The sequence below is a fragment of the Pleurodeles waltl genome, chromosome 2_2 (genome assembly GCF_031143425.1).
Source record: "Pleurodeles waltl isolate 20211129_DDA chromosome 2_2, aPleWal1.hap1.20221129, whole genome shotgun sequence".
Lineage (NCBI taxonomy): Eukaryota > Metazoa > Chordata > Amphibia > Caudata > Salamandridae > Pleurodeles > Pleurodeles waltl.
Genome location: NC_090439.1, coordinates 503,115,005 through 503,134,333, shown reverse-complemented (window position 1 = coordinate 503,134,333; position 19,329 = coordinate 503,115,005). Strand labels below are relative to the sequence as shown.

Genomic DNA, 19,329 nt, shown 5'->3' with positions numbered 1-19,329 from the left:
CTGTTCGTGCCTTGTCTCTTAGTGAAGTGCAGTTGGCATGCCTGACATTTTCTTGTGCTGAGGTAAGTCTTTTCTTCAGCTTTACCCTGCAGCATTTACTTTTCCTTGAAGTGCACGAGGAAGTAAATGGCCCAGGTATGTTTGGATGAGGGACAAAGAATCAAAAGAGACTGTAAATTGCATCTTTTGTGTGAGCAGATTGTGCTCCCATGGTCTATACTTTCAGGAGCATTTACAGGTTCTCTCACTGTATTGCAATTACTATTCCTATCTGTGGTGTTGAAGCACTGCTTGCACCAGTAGCATGCTACACTGTGTAGGGTGTGTGGTTAGAAGTATGGTGTCCTTGTTTTGATCCAATGTGGGACGTGTTTCCATTTTATGCATGATGACCACTGAAGTGTGACTATCCTCTATTGGACACAGCGTTTAGCAGTATGTTGGATAAGAGGCATGAGAAGCATAGTTAATGATCAGTTTATGCTGTCATCCTTGATCAGCTCTACAGGTCTCTTTTCTTGTATGTTACAGCCACCTAGGTGTTTACAGTGTAGGGCTGTCTATTTTCAGGTCTTATGGACCCGGGCAAGCTTTTATTGGGAGGAGAGATGGTTGGAGACCTGCCAGGACAGACTGCATTATGGTGTGAATTTCTGTGAATGTCACTGATGATGTCTAGCAGCAGTCAAAGAATTCGGCCATCTGGGTCCTTCAGGAGTGGACCATGTTAAGAGTCCTCCAATGGTCAGTGGTGAGCAGCACATTAGAAAGTCAGAGACGATGCCTGTCCCAGTGGAGGCTATAGTGGTTAGATTCCATGTACGTATAAGGGTACTGGATTACAGGTGAGGACTGCAGTGTATTTGCCTTGCAAAATAAACTTCACTAAAGTATAATAAAGAAGGAATCCGTGAGGGTCCTTTATGTCTTTCACTTCTACCACTTATCTGGAGGCCAGCAAAGAGCAAGATTCTGCCCAAGAATTCATTTTTTTTTTTTTTTTTTGGCAAACTGGTCAAATCTGCGGATGTGTGCTTGCAACTGAATTATTTTTTATTTTATTTTTATTTATTATTTTAGAAGTTTTACTTTTTCCCACAAAAGTGCAGGTAGGTGTGTGTGTGTTGTTGGGGGGGGGGAGACACGGCGAAGCAATACTTTTAATATTGTGCATAGCTTTCTATCTGAAATTTTCCAACTGAGCATCCAGTTTGCTATAGAAAGTTTTGCATTCAGATCTTGAGGCAAGCTGCTTACAGGTTAACCTAATAAAGCTATCTCACTGGAAGCACTTTTACCCAAAAATCTTGGTTAAAGCCACCATGTACCTTGCAGTTTGCAAGCAATACCAAAATAAATAGAAGCCTTATTACATCAGAAATATGCTTTTCTCCACTACTTCTGAAAGCAGGTTGCAGGAAAGTATTTTTTAAATAAATCTATAAGCTTTGGTCCGCCAGCTGTCTCATTCACTTTTCATATTATCAAGTCCAAAAAACTCAATACAATTACTGACAGGTTTCCAGATCCGTGTGTGCACATATGATTCATGCTTATTTACACCAGAATGTGACCTCTTAAGCTGCAATGGGCACACCACTCCAGTTGTTCCTGATCGTATGTCAAGGGGGTTTCTGGTGGTTAAAAAAACTTCCACCTATAAATCATAAACATTATGCAATATAGAAAGGCAATAAAGACTCAATTTTCTTATTATTTCCCATCTGCTGAAATCAAATGTTAACAGTAAAAAGTCTCTTACCTTGGGTTTCCTCTTAAAGCAGCATGATGTAGAGCATTAAACCCATTGTTGTTTGTGATGGTCACATCTGCTGCAGCTTCTAACAGAACAGCAAGTATGTCATCGCGTTTTTTACTTATGGCATCATGCAGAGGAGTATCGCCTTCAGAGTCCTTTAAAGAGACAGAGACCTTCAAGTTGCCTTTTGTCATTTATTCTGGATTTTTCTTAAAGATGAAAGATTAATTCTAACAACAAATATCAACAGCAGAGAAAACATGCAAGCACAATGTTCAGTGTTGGTAGTCCTTGATAAACGAATCCATTTGATTGTCCAAGAAAAGCATGCAGCTTCCAAAGTGAACACGCTACAGCATTTCATATAACTGGTGACAGAAGTCTGTAAATTGTTAGCTTTTACCACACAAACTGCCCCTAAGCTGCATAACATTTAGATCTTTCACCATTATTTCCTCCAGGCTACTGGGTTGACTACAGGAAACACTATAAATAAGCTAATGACTCGGTGTAAGGACATGCACTCTTTGTGGGGCTCGTAAATAGGGTGCATACAAATATCTGGTAGGCTTCAGAAATGATCCTTTCTGGGATAACATCCTTGAACTCAAACAGCCATGTCCAAACTGAGACGTTTTGTTCCCGGTAGAATTACTTATGTGCATACCTTCATCTTTGGACAATATTGCGTTCTGGGAGGCAAAACCTAACTTTAACTCGGAATACATTCACACAAGTTGTTTTCAAGGCTCTAAGAACGCTTTCTGCACAGTGACTCAAGGTACTAGGGGAGTACCTTGAGTCACTGTGGGATCTTACAGCAGAGGCTATTCAAGGCCCTGCATACTAACCCTGCCCTCCAGGTTAATTAAATAACCTCCAAGAGACTGTCCAAATGCTCATAGCCAATCTGGAATTCATTACCCTAACTTGGTACTATTTAGATATCCAAAGGTGCAATGGAAGTCTATGTAGAATGATGGCGTTGGCTAGACTGCACCTGGTGAGTAATAAAGTCACCAGTGGATCTGACCACGTCCAGTTGTATGGCTTTTCTATGGAACTTGACAAACATCACTCATCATTCAACAAATAAAACCAATGCCAGACTCTGATCGCTGCCTCCATGTAGTCAATGACCGAAAGACCAATATCAATGTAAAACTGAAAGCCAGAAAAGACAAACTGTGACATTTAGCAAATGGAACAGAATGTAACCAGTTCTGCCTCGGCCAACAAAGCAAGAAACACCATGAGTCCCAACCCACTACGTGAAGGTACCATGGACGTCTTCCTGAACACTGGCATCATCTTGGTGAGCCAACCCAGAGATCACGCCATCTTTTCATCTCCTCAGACTCCTAAGGCAAATCTATTCATTTCCTGGGATTCCCATTTCAAGGCCAAGCAAACAAAGCCCTTGCACTCTCACGCAATGAGGTAGCAACAGTCTGTGAACAGGAATACTAAGACCACAAACCTAAATTGATCCAGAAGTTCTCCCACCATGTGACTAGAAATCTTTTGTGTTACAAGTGGACTTCCATCACAAATACGGCCTTATGGAGCCCTCAAAAGAGTAGGTATTAAATTAATTGTGTGTACCATACGACAAGCTAATACATCTCTCTAAAGGGCTTGTTTCTGTGTCTAGTCCACCACAAGATGAGGTACTCAGATCTGACCTACACTTGCTACATGAAACTCTTTCACACACAGAACAGCCACCACACAATTATCTTCCCAACCACACATGCCAGACCTAGCTTGCAATCCCTCCCATAAAGGAAAGCCGGGTCTGGCAAGAGCTATGATGCCACAATAATGGCAGATGTGCTGCAAATTCCACAGGAAGTAAATGTTAACTTGTATTACTATGATTTCAGCTTGAGCCCTTGTGGACAGGCTGGTCTGGATTATCCGACAATCAAGTGGTTGGCCTCTGAATAGCATCTTGAATATTGTAAATAAAAGCTTTTCATCAACTCAAACACACAATAACCACACTGTAGACACTGTATACAGATAAGGTTTCCTACCAAAAGGAGGAAAACCAATATGCTTAAGTATTTGCCATCGTTCTCTAACATCTGATTCTGCAGAATTCCTGATAAAATATTCAACCATCTGTAATGCTATGCGCAGCAGGCCACCAAACCAGGCCTGTTGAAATTCTTAAATTAAAAAGGACAATTGCAGCCCTTCACCAACTAAGACATTTTTAAATGTGCTTTTGTCAGTGTGCTAGCAGCCCACGCTTTCTCTAATCTTCCTTTCCTCCCTCACTGTCAGGCTTTATTAGATAATTCTACTTATTTTAATAGGTTCTCGCAGCACTAATAATTATTTATGTTCAATCATTTTATTTTTATCTGCATATAACTGTACTGCTTTTTTTTTGTTTTACTGTTTTTGCAACTGTTCATAAGAAAGATAGCCACAGAAAGCCACTGGTTTACGGACCATAAGAAGGTTTTGCTTAACCAAGTCACTATGAACCTGAACAAGACTGAGTTTGGGATCGGGGTGAAGGAGACACTATTCTTACCTGAATGATACACTGGCAGCGAGGGGGAAATCTCTCACAGTGATGAAACATTGTAGAGTGTATTATCTCTTCTTAATTACATCCCTTATGCTTGGGAAAAGATGATATGAAGAAATAGAAGAATGTACTGACTGAAATCCAGGAGTAAGAACTCAGTGTACCATTTATCAATATTTCTACAGTGGCCTCTGTGGTTTCTTCACAAGGGCTAAATATGTAAACAAGCCTCTCAAAAGCCTCACACCCTGCCTTTAAACTAGTAAGAATGACTAAGGAAGCCAGGTAGATATAGCATCTGTAGTAAAAACCAATTAGTACCAGTAGGCTAGGAAAGTTAACACTACCAGCAAACACTTTGTGTGAGGTATTTGAAAAACAAAGTCAAACTTCAGTGAATTTCTGGAGTTCAAATTGTGACTTTTTCCCCAGACCTGGAAGCATAGGACCTGTAAAAATTGATGAAAAAAGCCACCATCCCAACATTCAAGAAAATTATAAGACTATGTTGGTCCATACTTCTTAGGGTCTTTGCATTTTATAGAAGCAAAAATGTAGGAAGAGTTCCTGCCTCTAGCCTCACTCACTACTCTTGCACCTACCTCCAATGAAACCATCACTACATTAATTTGGAAATGAGGGGATGCCCATTTGGGATACACATTTTGTACTAGCATCCTCAGATAAAGAAAGAGCTAAACTACGATTTTTCAAGACATTGCTAAAGACTGACAATTATTATGGCTATTGCAGAACTGCTACACCTAATTTACCGAAAAAAAGAGATGAAGCCCCAAGGGTGTTATACCTGAGTGTTTGCAGATGGAATCAAGCAAAAGCTCAACAAGAACCAGAAAGTCCAAAACTTGCACAGAAGCTCTTAGAATGAGCCGATTGAGCACTGCTGACTTTCAGTTGAGAATCAAGAAAGATTGATCTGTGAGGTGATCAGCTTAGGAAGCACAAGCACTGTTTTTTCCTTATAAAGCCCGATATCCTAACTTGGTGCCAGAGATGAGGATTACACCTTACGTGAACAAGCAATTTGAAACTTACAGGGTGGTTTCTTGTCAAAGCATTAAATGGGCAACCACTGGTAACATAACCATATTGTATGCATCATAATGACCATGAGCCTCGAACATTTCAGCAACCAGTCAGGGCCACCTGAAAGATTCTCTAAGCCATCAAGGCTTCTCAAATAAACAGTCCACTATCTGCAAGTAAATGAGGCATGAGGTCAATTGCCAATGCTCTAGACATGATATACAGTTTTCAGTAAGTATCACACAGCCTATTACAAGGCCTGCATTGCCTGATGCAGGGCTTTAGGAGAGTGGCCAGACTTCGAGACCTCTTCAAAATAAAGTGAAATGGAACGTGTATACCTCAAAACAAGCGTCTTTCATATTTAACATCTCCTGAAAGTCAAACAGTTTGTCAGGGTTGAGTATTCTGTTGGCAAAGGCCTTGTGTCTGAATGAGGGAGCCGCAGCAGGAATAAAAGGTGTGAGGTACCCTTATGTTTTTGGAAGGAGACGCAAGATTTGAACGTATCATCCTTACTTTTATAGGACTATCTGAGGAATAGTGGGACCACTGTCTAAAGCCAAGTCAATCATGGAAGACAGGTGTTCAGGAGCACACATTCTCTTATCAGAATTCTGCAAGACATCTTCCTAATGCATGTGCACTTGTCCACATGACAGTGGTCACAGGCCGATAAGGCATTATGAATAATCTTTCCCTTTCTTCCCGCTACAGTTAGATCAAGCTTAAAGTCAAAGAGCTGAGGGAGAAAAATGAATGGTTCCCCATAATCGAACAGGGTATCTCCAAATTGTGAAGCAAAAGGCTGGCAGAAAGAGTATACATAATGAGGAAAAATAAATAAAGGATAAAAAGCAGGAAAAATTAAACATGTCCCAATGATGAGCCTTATGGACATACTCTGGTCAGGTGGTAAATGGAGCTGCACAACTGCTAAGATGAAGAGCGCTGTGGGGGCTAGAAGACAAAAAAGGGGCAACGTTTAACAGTTCTCTTCATACTTATTGTGAATATGCTTCTGTAATAATACAATTTTTTTTTTTTTTTTTTTACAACAATTACAAATATTTGAAAATGGGTTACAGATTCTATTGGGAACACAGAGTATCCTAGAGGGTTTGTTATGACCGAGTACAGAGTTAAAGTAAAACTTGAAGAACGACAACAGAAACAATTATGCCACGACTAAAATTATGTACAGCATGAAATTTACCTGAAGGCTGGGATGGCATCCAAAGTCCAGTAATGTTTTTACAACTTGTAAGTGGCCTTTGTTCACAGCAATATGAAGCGGTGTCTGTCTGCGCTTGTTACGAGCATTCAAGTCTGCACCACCTCTGTGTAAGACTTCTATAACGGATCCTTCATCTCCGAAAGCTGCATGGTGTACTGCCCTGTCTCCATCTTTGTCCTAAATTATAAACAGTTTCTATTTGCCACACAATTCTTCAGTACTGCAACACAACGCAATGACACTTCATTTGAATACTCTAGGTACTGTGTTTTAGAGGTCGATTTAAGACAATGTGTTCGAATGATGCAGCATGCATGTCTAAAAACAGCCAATGGTAGTCATACTTTCATTGTCATAACAGAAGACACCAGGGTATTGCTCGGGCCCACAGTCATTAAGAGTAGGTGTTTCAGCCACATATACAAATAGCTGGCAGAGGAAAGGGGAATAAACAGTTACCTTTAACCGTTCAATAAAAGGCACCCTCCATAGAATTAATATGTTGCTGGAATCTTTTTCTCCATCAAATCGTCAATTTTTTTTTTAATGTACCATATAACAGTGGTTCCCACCCTGTGGTCCGGGGACCCCTGGTGGTACCGCTAAGCCGCCTCAGGGGGTCCGTGACTGCTTAGAAAATAAAATAATAATAACAGTTTAATAAAGTGTCTAAAAATAAAGTGGCTAAATGTGCAATTGAAATTTTTGAAACACGCTGTAAATGTCAAGGAATATGAAATCGGAGGCTAATAATTAAAATTAGTCTCCTCAGAGTGATTCGTGGGAACAGGGCAGGTGACCAAACTTAATATAGTACGGACAATGTGTGGTTTCAGTTGCATTTAAAAAAGCTCCAGCCTTCCCATTAAAATTATATGTATATTTTTATCTATATTTGCAAATTAAATAAAATGTGTTAACATTTGTGTGTTTGTGTGTGTAACATTGTGTGAATGCTTGTTGCTGTAGTTTTTGTGTATTGTTTTACGCTTCACATCATTGACAATGTTTAGGCCGGGGTGCCGGGCTTCCGGTAATGACTTAGTGGGGGTCCGAAGATGCCAAAAGGTTGGGGAACCACTGCCATATAATATTCTGCTGCCTGAAAACATGGATATAAAAGCACTGATACCTCAACCAGTTTACAGAGTTCTTAAATAAAGCGAGGGCCCCACAATGCAGTGCACAAATTGCTTCTTCCATTTTGATGTTTGAATTTTTGTTTCAAATAACTAAGCCACAGGCTTTTAAATCTGGGGAAGCAGAGTGAATGGAGTATCAATAGGGAGGTTACCCACGCAGTAGTATCATGGGGACAACATGATTTTCTTCATTAGCGTGGGAAACCCTGCATAGATTCATAAAGCCTCACTGTGTCTATTTCCAAGCAGTATTCTGGAAGGGTGAAGGAAAAGTGTGTAATCTACCCTGAGAAGGATTACAAATGTTTCATTATATTACCTACCGAGCATCACATACTAGAAACTGTGGTTCTACTAACAATGCCTCGATTCCCATGGTCCCTTGGAGAAGATTATAACAATAAATACAGATTTACACTGAATATCAACAAAAGACATGAATGACTGGGCTTTTAAAAATGATCTCTGGCAAAAGGATTTTCTTGAGCCACGTTGTTGATGCCAGTTGAACACTAAAGAATGCAAGAGTAAGACCAACTTTAGCAGTGGACAAAATCTTTGATGTCTGTGCCTCTTCGTGGCACCCCTATAGACCAAAACTATCATCACAGACTTGCCAAATCCTGTGTTTGGAAGATAAAAAAAAACATTTTTGTGTAAAATGCACAAGGCCTTCCAGCAACTCCTTAAAAGACAAGAATGAACTGGAAGCATGCAAACACATGTAAACGAAAAGAGAGCAGCTACAGAAGATGTTAAGGAACAGGAGGTGGAGAGTGACACCGTGCAGGGTCAAAAGAAATACTACCAGAACATGTGATAGTAAGAGAGTTGATATAGGAAAATGGAGTAGGGCAAGTTCTGGTAGAGCGGAGAAGACTAGCAGCCAAGAACAGTTCATCTCAACTTTACAATGAGTTACAAGCTCAAAATCATCCGTCATCCTTTCAGTAATTCACAAATGACTAATACACCTTGTTACTGTCACTGACTCAGTGTAGTACACGTAAATTAGATAATAGAAAATTCTTCTGCTGGGCAACGTTAACCTCTGAGTAAGCATCACAAAAGGGAATAGCTTAAGGCAGCCTGGGCTCACTAGGATTTGACCACTACCTTAAATAATCTTTAACCCAACCCAAAAGCTTGGCACGCCGAGGTTTCAATATTCAAGTAAGGCCTTAAAACCCCTTATCTGGCAGGCCAAATGGGCAGACATCTGGTCCCTGTCCCACAGGAGGAAATTCCCATAACAACTCTAACACCGTACATATGAACATAACCAGAACCCTCAAAGTACCACAAAACCAATAACAACAAAGTAAACTAGTTCTTAAAAATAAAAACTCAAACAAAACATCCAACAAGTGTCTTAGTGAAAAGCTACCCAGTCAAAGATGGAGCCATAACCTACCACGTCACAAGAAGATATTTCACAACAGCTTACAGAAGGCAATGTAAATCCCACACCGTAAAATGGTGCAGGGGATTACCAGGGGTTATTCAACTACACAAGTATATCAGACAAAAGGCAATACTTCACTTGCCCTGTACCACACATCAGTGATCTTAGTGGGAAAGCTATAGAAAATACATTGAATTACTAGCGTCAAACAAGAAAAATCCACTTACCTCAGTTAAGAGAGAAGTCTTCAAGCAGCAGAAAAGTTAAAGACTATGACATCCCAAATTAACAATGTGCGGCACCAGTGATTACGCCTTTAGCCAAGACTTCTAGTGGATAAATACCTGCCTATATAGCAAAGAAGAGATACCAAAAGGCATTGATGCTGTTGCTATAATATCTGTTTAAAAAACGGTTGGCTGTAGGATGATGGTTTGTTGTAAAAATTGACCCAACCAACCTATAAACTAACTCCACTCACTGAAAGATCAATGAAGGCTACTCTGTGGAAGAAAATAAGGTCCTCCATTTAAGCCATTCATGTTTAAGATCTACAAGTGGTACTAATTTCCTAGGTAGTAAACGTCACCGAAGATCTGAAATTATGCCTCGACTCATGATGCACTTTAGTCCTGGCTCTCCTACTCCTCTCAGGGGCATACAATACAAAGATTCTCCTAAAACACCTAAAAGATTTAGCTGAAGTGTCTGGGTCGGCTTAATATGGTTGCATTTCTTCCAAGCAGACACAAGAAAAACCATCAAAGTGAGCTAAATCACATCAGCAACAAAGCACAGCTTCTGTAGTAACAACAAAGATGTCACAATTCTTCAGTATCTATTTGCAATCCTTGGCAGGGGGTTACCTCTTTGCATCAACTTAGTTCCAAATGTAAACAGATGAAACATTGATTCACATCTGAATAGGGATCAACCAGACATCAAAAGAAAAACAGTCAAAAACAGATGATGGTTACTGACAACACAGCAAAACACCCTATCAGAGCACCAGTAATTAGCACACACTGATCCTTGAGCAGAAGGTAAATCTTGGATTTAGGTTTCACCTTGATCTGTTTTGCACAGCCATTATCGCTATAGACAAAAACACCATAAAAGCATCTACTTTTGGTTCATGACATTGAGAGTGCTCATCCCTTAATGTTAGCAGAATATTGGACCGAACAAAGCTGAAGCTAAGAGAGCAACATGGAAAGATTATGTTACGTACCCTGTAAGAATTAGTTTGTTGCATTTAGTGCTGTAGATATACATGTGCTGCCTCTTCTTCAGCCACTCCGCCTACTTCCGGTTCACACAGTAATGCAACCCCTTGGAATCATGGCTTTGAGCATTTCCATAGTGACCCACTCACAGCCCTAGAGGCACCCGCTTAAGGAGTACCTGTCAGGTCAATAGTCACAAGTGGAGGGTCAGCCAAACAATCTAGTGTTGATTGGGGCTAGCACCCACCACTCTGTGCAGTGGTGAAACAGCAACAATCTGGGGGCAGGTCCCACGAAGACTCCGTTCCGCAGGCGACTATCACAAAGGACACATCTCTAGCTGGCTGGAAAGCACAGCTCAACGACATGGCGGTCTAGGGTCTCTGGCCTCTTCACTGACCAGGACTTCACATCAACCACTTGGAGTCATTAGCCATTCATCTTACCCTCAAAGCATTTATTCAACAGATTCAAGGCAAGATAGGTAATGTGTGCACAGACAATATGAAAGCTATGTGCTACCTATAAAAGCATGGGGTAAACACTCCTCAACCGTCAACCTCAGTGCAGCAAATCTGGTGCTGGGCGATCTACCACCGAGTAAATCTCCCAGCAATGTATCTTCTGGGAGTGGACATAGTCTTTGCAGAACTGCTCAGCAGGATACAGCAAGATACAGCAACAAGTCCACAAATGGAAACTCTATCCACTAATCCTACTTCCTTATTTTCAGAGATGGGGCACCTTAAACATTGACCTTTTTGCCACATATGGAAATGCAAAATGCCCAAATTCTGCTGCCATGTTTCCACAACCCTAGTTCATGGGCAATGCTCAGAGGGTAAACTGGTCAGTAATCTTTAGGTATGCTTTTCCTCCTGTTCCACTGATACCCTACACGTAGTCTGGAAGCAGAGGCAAACCTCACTTACCCTCATTTTGGAGGCTGCAATATGGGCCAGACAAGCATGGCTCTCAAACCTTCTGGAGATGTCCATCTTCCCTCACAAAAGGTTCCTCAGCAGGCCGAACCTTCTCACACACATCCACAGCTAAAGTCAGACAACCAGACCCCAAGTAGCACAAGTAGGCGATTTGGCTCCTGAGGTCCTAGAGTTTGGTTATCTTGGCCTACCTCAAGAGTGCACAGACATACTCGGGGTCATGCTAAGCTGGTAAGTAGAAGCGGTTTGTCCAGTACTGTAGTCCAAACATCATAAACCCACCTACAACACAAGACATTGTAATGTCCTACACTTAACATAGTTAGGGTTTGCCTACACATCAATTTAGCTACAACTAGCCACCACTGCTGAATATACGCATAAAAGGGAACATGCCACTCTTCAGTGACCTGTTTATGGAAGGCCATAAACAGGAAATTCCACCAAAAGTAACCACAGCCCCAGTCTGGAATCTCAACATTGTCCTCACCAGACTTGCTCTCTTCAGTTTCTTTCTTGGAAGGTTGCCTTCCTGAAGACAATGCTGTCTCTTAGACGTGTTAGTGAACCAGAAGCCCTCACACTGCAGGAACCTTTCTTCCAGGTCCACAATAATAGAGTGCTCCTTAGACTAAACCTAAGCTCTTATCCTAAGTTGGTTTCTCCATTCAACCTTAACCAAATTATTGGGCTCCCAGTCTTTTTCCCATGACCAGACTCAGTTCCACTCAACATGCATGGCATTAACCATGCTTCTATGTATTACATAGACAAGAATAAATCCTTCCGTAAGACACAACGTTTTATGACTTTTTCAGCACCTCATAAAGGTCACACCATTTCTAAGGCAGATATCACCAGGTGGATTGTCAAATGCATCCAAACCTGTTACATTAAAGTTATATGAAACTTGCCTACAACCCTAGGCCACACTCCACCTGCAAGCAAGGCGCTACAATGGCTTTTCTTGGAAGCATACCCAAAGTGGACACTTGTAAAGCTGATCAAAGAATAGGGACTACCTGTTTAAATATAGTTAGTTCACTTTAATACTTTTCTTATTATAAATACATAACAGTTTTTAGAACACGATATTCCTTCGGTTAGATACATTCATTAAATGTCTTGAACAACATACTTACACATCTAGAAAGTAGCCAAAATAAAAACCAACACTGCACATCAACTAAATACCTTTACTCAAACCTCAATCACACCACCACCGTCAGCATAAAAGGTACATATATAAATGGGTCTTTTAGTTCTCTGCCTTGGTAATTTGATTAGCTGGGATCTTCTGTTTCACCTCTCTTCATAATTCATCCCATCAATTATGTTCCAAACAATCAGTTTAACTCCATGCATTTAGTACCATTAAAATTGCCTCAAATATACATTTTTTCTACAATCACTTGTGTCGGGTTCTCTCAAATCTCCTTGTCGCTTGATATCTTCTCAACGGCGTTTTGGCGAAAATGCCTTCTTCAGGAACGCCACAACATCATCATCATCATCATCCAGAACTCCATGTCTAGTATCTATGCTGACCAATCAATTGTCATCAAGAAGCTCAAGCCAAGCCACTGGAATAGAGCCACTTCTGCACACTACTTGAAAAGCTGCAGGTCAGCTCTGAAGGGTGCAGCTTTTCTGATTCCTCCTGATACTTGGGCTAGGAGACACACGTATGTTGTAAGGCTGGCTTTTCAGCTAGTTATGCCTTTATAACTTTAGTTAACTCGATGACGTTGTCCCATGCCGCGCTTCCTTGTTGGGTTTGAGATCCTATCAGGATAAAAGGAGGGAGCCTTGTGGTCACCCCTGACTGGTGGTGTGTGGGGGGACTTCGGAAGGTTGTCCAGTCAGGGTTTGGTGGAGAATAGTTTGGTGAAACCACCCTAGGCTTCTCCCCTGGAATTACTGCACACCAGGAGCCCCGGAAGTAGCCTCTAAGGGAGGTGTTGTGTTGCTTTGCACGTTGGTAAGACGTGGAGGGATCTGTGCAGGTGGATTATGTCCCTCCATGATAGGGTGAACGGTGAAAGAAGCCACGTTGTGATGCTGTTTGCAACCCACTCATAGCTTTGGCTATCTAGTTATCTTTTTTATTTTCTCGAAGAGAGTGTCTACTTGGGGGCCAAAGAGATGTTCGCCCTCAAAAAGAAGTGTGAGGATGTTCTGTTGCAGTTTGGGTTTGAAGCCTGAAACCCTAAGCCAGGCGGGACTTCTAAGGAGTACATTAGAATTAATGCCTCTTGCTGCGGTGTCGACTGTATCAAGGGTGCAGCGAAGGGAGGTGTTCTCAATCAATTTACCCCGCGAGGTGATCTCATATGCCCTTTTTAAGTTGAGCATCACAGCGTGCAAGCGTTGCTCTTCTCAACCTATTGCAATCTATTCTGTAGGCTTTAACCACGCCCATCTAATGCCCATCACTTTAATTCGTTCCTGGGCCTGCCTTTCAAAAATCCCTTTATGTCGTTGGTAAATGCTTTATGTTTGTCCCACCTTGAGGCTGTTTTATCATCGTCTTGGAGACTGACCCTGTTACATGGATTACTGCACGATCGGGCATGCACTTTAGTGTGGAGCACTAATATTTTGTTTTGCCTCGCCGCTTTGTGATCATGGAGGTATGATGTTTCTTCTTCTTCCTTGTTTTTAGGCATTTTGCTGTTTGTTTCCCATGTCGGCAGGGCCTTTTTAATGTATTTATTTGCAGTTTTAAGTAGCGCGAACTCGACACACAGGTATTGGAGCGCTTTTTTTTTTTTGGCAGTCTTATATTACGCAAACTTGATACAAAGATATTACAGAGCTTTACATAAGCACCGGTTACATTAAAAAAAGAACACATTCATTTTTGGTATCAAGGGGAGATTAAGTGATTTTCCCAGAATCACATGAAGTTGAGCCAGCACCAAGACTCGAACCATGTTCCCCAGCTCCAGAGTCGGAAGCTCTGACCCTTATGCCACATCGTCTAACATAGGGTTCTTTGTCTGGTGTGAGCTGGGGCAGTCTGGGAATAACTAGTCTTTTTTTTTTTTATATAGCGCTTGATAATGCAGTTTCTGCCATTTCATAGCACTGCAAAGCAGGTGCCGTTCTTTACAAAATCGCTATAATTCATTTGCATCAACCTTGCAGAGATGAAAAGGTGAACAAGCTAAATCGGGATTGTAATCTGTGACATTCTCGTGCTGTTAAGACCTCCGCAGTGGGTGCATTAATCAACTGACTCAAGCAGAGCTTAACACTAGGCGATAGCACGTGCTCTTGATACCCTCTGGAGGGACACCAACCAAGCACAGAGGTTAGTTCTGGGTAAAAAGATAGTGAAAGGTGTTGTCTCCAAAATGGTGGAAAAGGATAAATGACTCCAGACCCAAGCACTTTACTGCCTCAAGCTTGGTAGCAAAACACATCTAGCCTTTGGATGTAAATTGGGCCTCTTCAAATAGAGTTCAGTAGAGGTAGCCATTTTCCTAAACCTGTAGCGTAAAGAAGCTAACACAAGGGTGCCACAGTGAGAGGAGCAGCAGATCATAGGGCACAAAAGTGGAGCAAACTCCATTACTTTCTCCTCTCAGAATTTTTTGGTGTCATGGCTTTGGCAGTCCCCTCACAGCTACTGCGACCTTGAAGATGCCACTTCCGGAAGCACTGTCTAAAACAGCACTCCAATAGCACTGCTTCCTGTTTGAAGAGGCCCTACCTCAAATCCCCGCCCCCATAGTCGCTGTCACAGACACAGAGCGCTTCCCCATCACCTTCTGGACTACTGTGTATAATGATCCGTGCATCGTCTGTCACAGTCCAGTAGTGTTAACCTGCTCTCCTCTCATCCAACCCCAGGCTTCATGTAACCACTCCACTAAGTTCCCATGCTTCATTTGATGCAAACTCTATGCATTATTTCTGATTGCTGTGGTTACTAAGTACATGGAAAATAAATGTCAAAATATATTTCTGACTTTATCAAGTGACCCTTTTCTCACTCCTGCTTCTACTGGTGTTCCTCTCAGTGCTTCAGCATACCACCCGCGCCTATAGGAATAGAGGTTGTTTGTTTATATGGGTACACACCCCAAGGGTGCTACATCACAAAGTCAATCCTGGGCAGTGACAGTAAAGATTCCATAGGCAGGAGATGTTTTAAACAGGAGAACTGTTGATTCACAAACTGTGGCCACCAGGACCAGCCACTGCTTGTACTTATGCAACCCTAATGTGTTGTTTTGACTTGGGTCTTATTTGGTATTAGACAATAAAGAAAGACTTCAAATAGACACTGACGAACCCATATTTGTTGCTGGCACAACCTTGATAGGTTATTATAACATGGCTCACACAGGGTCACGGTGGAAAGACCCTAGACAGTTCAAATAGTGTACATCAAGTGGGTTTTTTACATAATTGCAGCACACATTTTGTTCACTTTACACGTATTTAAAATTTGAGGTCCCAGCATTTAAGTGGAGGTAGCCTGAGTATGGGCTAAGGTAGCCCACAGGTCTAATGTGTCCTCAGCAAAGATCTGTGTGGCAGCAAGGATTAAATGTTTGATTCCCAAAGGGGCTAGCTTGGCCTTTATTCATCCAGGGTGATACCACCTGAGCCTTTGAATGCTATATAACACCATCACTGCATGGAACAGACCAGCCGTGACTGAACTAACACAATGAGCCCAGACCACCACTATCTCAATTAGTGAGAACTTTCAGAACCAAGCTGAAGGGGTGCCACAGCTTCAGATGACGCCATACAGAAGGCAAAAGTGTGCACAACAAACGGTGTGAAAATAATACATATGTTTCTACTTGTGTCTGTCTCTTGGTCCTTTCCATGTCCTGGAGTCATGCCTTGTCATGGTTTTGTGTGTGGTGCCATGTGGTTCCTCAGGATGGTGGCCTTGTTCTGTCCTCTCTCTCTCCTGCAGCAACAGGCTTTGTATGGGTTTTTGTTGCACCTGGCATACATCCACTACGTCAGAAACCAAAACACGTAGATAAAAGACATTTTCATTTACAACACCAATAGCTCCAACTCTCACAAATACGAGACCTATTGCATTGCAAATGCTTGTTTTATGTTCTTCAGGGAGATGCACCTCAATCTCGTCCCAGTGATCTCTGTCGTAGTGGGAGAGCAGGTCAAAGGAGTTAGCAATTCTCCATTGGTGGGCAGCCTAAGCAGCCACCCTCTTTCCTGCTGCATGTATCTTTTTACTTTGTCTGGTGGGGGAGACTCACCAGATAATTTTGAGTTTTCCCTTTTTCTCATTGTGGCAATCACCTGAGAGTCAGGAGGGAGTTAGCCTAAAAAATGTAGGGTCAGTTGGGGAAGGTTTATACTTTTATCAACCCTTGGAGTAATGACACATGCCTTGACTGGGTCTTTAAAGATGTCAGGGGTGTGTCTAAGAATACCTTTAAGCATCGGCAGATACTGTGCTGAACACTGGCTAGAGGAGAGGGTCTTGAGCAAAAACTCGTCCTTGGTGTGGAGCTGAACCTTGCGATATGCAGCCGCCCTACCTATGATGTTGTGGTAGGTAGTGGTGTTGTCTGGGGCAGATGGCTTTGCTGGGTAAAGATCAGGGACTGTGTCAGTAGGAGGGTCCATGTCTTAAGTGTCCCACGGGTCATCCTGAAGTGTTATGGAATATTAATGTCTGTCATACCCTTCTCCCCCGAAGGAATGAATAGAAACCTGTGGGGAATATGATGCTACTGTAGGATGTGAAGGTGGTGCAACAGGTGGTGGGATAGTATGTACAGGGCTAGTTGCCTTGTAATCCTATTTTTTGGTGCTTTGGAGGTATGGGTAAGACCAAAGCCTCCTCTCAAGTTGTCAAGCTAGTTGATTCTGTAGCACTTCTTGGACAGAAAGGATCTGTAGGTGCATCAAGGGCAAAATTGGAAGAGCATTCGTTCCATCACCGGGTGGACATGGTGCAGAGGGAACATGGATGATAAAGTCCGCACAAAGGGAAAAGGCCCATCAGGATCACAGTAGATTCGAGTCACCCCCAATGAAGTCGACATTGATGGATAGATGAGGGAGAAAAGAATTGAGATCAACAACAATACCGACGGTGAGGTATGGACGGGACAAACAACGACTGTGTTGAAGAGGAGCAGCAGAGTGCACATCCAAATTTGACAGTGGAAGAAAACAATCTAAAAATGGAGTTGATGCCCATGCACATTGCCAGCAGAAGGAGGAATCACTCTACCTCGTGACTCAAAAGACTAAGACTTTCTATGAATGAAAACAACTTGCACACTTCACAGCGCAACACTAGATGGCAGGATTATGCTAAGAATGCATATCTACAGCCACACATGCCTCGAACATATGTTTTGGAAAAGTGATCTGTGAATGCAGTGATTAAGGGGGACTGGTAACCACAAAAGATGCACATGTGTGCACAATATAAATACCCAAGTCTCCATATTACACTATTGTAAGTGGTCAGCATTCAGCCACACCGCTAGGTAGCACAGTACCTATAATTTGAGAATGGGAAAGAGCCTGAATGCAAGCCTAACTTGAAGTTATGATACCTACATGATGCACATTACGTAACCTTATTGAAACATTTTTACAAGAAATATTATCGAGCTGTCAGTGTGACTGTCGTGTTTATATCTATAAACGTGGTGTTTATTTTTAAATTGTTCTTGTTGCATCACAATAAAGGATTAAGATCTTTTATTAACTTATATCTGGAGCGCTCAGATGGTGACAACTGGAAAATAAATACACTTGATGGCCTCAGTTTATTTCTTTGCAACTATATTGTATATGTGAGCCTAATACCACAACATACTTACAACAGTAAACATCTACATTTGTTTAGGTAAATCACAATCACCACTCTAGTAACAATAAAAAAAAAATACTATTTATCTCCTTCAGACAAAACAAAACCACTTATGCAGAATGCCAAATTAAATCCAATCAAATATTATGGTTGGTACCACACTCTATGGATTATCAATTCAAGGCATAGCTCTCTCACGTGAAAATGGAAACAGAAATAAACTTGCTTTGACCAGAGCAGTGGTTCTTAACCTTTTGACATCTGTGGACCCCCACTTAATCATTACTGGAACCGGGAACTCCCATTTAATCATTATTGAAATACAGAGACCCACAAAAAGCCATTATTGGAATCTGGGGAACTAAGGCTAACATTTTTGATGACTGGAACTGAAAATCAATACACAACAAATACAGACACGCATTCATCAAACCAATACAGAAACAATTAAATATTTTATTACACTCACGAGTTTAAAAAGAAACAGAATTATAACTTCAATGGGAGGGTTGAAGCTTTTTGAAATTCAATTAAGGTGACTCGTCATCCATATTATATTCCATTTGATGCACTTGCACTGCTCCCACAAATCAACCTGAGGATACTACCTTATTTTTAGACTCCAAATTCCTCCACATTTAGCAAACAGTTTAGAATTTATAATTTCACATTTTGATTCATTTATACACAATGTATTAATTTGCTAATAGTATTTCATTTTATAAGCATCTGCAGACCGTCTATGTAGGCTTCGCTGACCCCCAGGAGTCCCCGGACCAGAGTTTAAGAACCACTGGACTAATGCATTAAATGACCAGCTATAGTATTGTCATACACTCTACAGGAGATTTACAGAAGCCTCTGTTTCTGCAGACTTTCATGAAACCCTCTCTGGCAGGTCAGCCCTCTTTGTTGGGTTTTCTCACACTGAATGCACCGTTGTCTGAAGGAGAATAACCAGGGTCTTAATAATAAGTTATTCCATATTTATTATGCAGCATAACCATAAGACTGTGGTAGGATCTGAATATATGTTGATTGCAACTGTATTATGCCCCCCCTTCCCTAGTGCTTTTTCTTCCACAGATCAATCAGTGCGGTCTACTCGCACTAATTTATACAGTGGCCCTGGATTTGTAAGGAAAAACGTTTTTGCCAGACTACTTTCATTTCCCAAAAGTGACAACCTAGC

General features: G+C 41.5%; 1 protein-coding gene across 1 annotated transcript in view; it reads right to left on the bottom strand.

Annotated features, from left to right (window-relative positions):
- The window catches only part of MIB1 (MIB E3 ubiquitin protein ligase 1), a 345,878-nt gene that overhangs the window by 171,267 nt on the left and 155,282 nt on the right, over positions 1–19,329 (bottom strand). Inside the window, exons 11-12 of the mRNA XM_069220006.1 lie at positions 6,568–6,765; positions 1,763–1,914 (exon numbers count right to left, since the gene is read on the bottom strand). Coding sequence (XP_069076107.1) covers positions 1,763–1,914; positions 6,568–6,765 — 350 coding nt within the window. The remainder of the gene's footprint in view (positions 1–1,762; positions 1,915–6,567; positions 6,766–19,329) is intronic.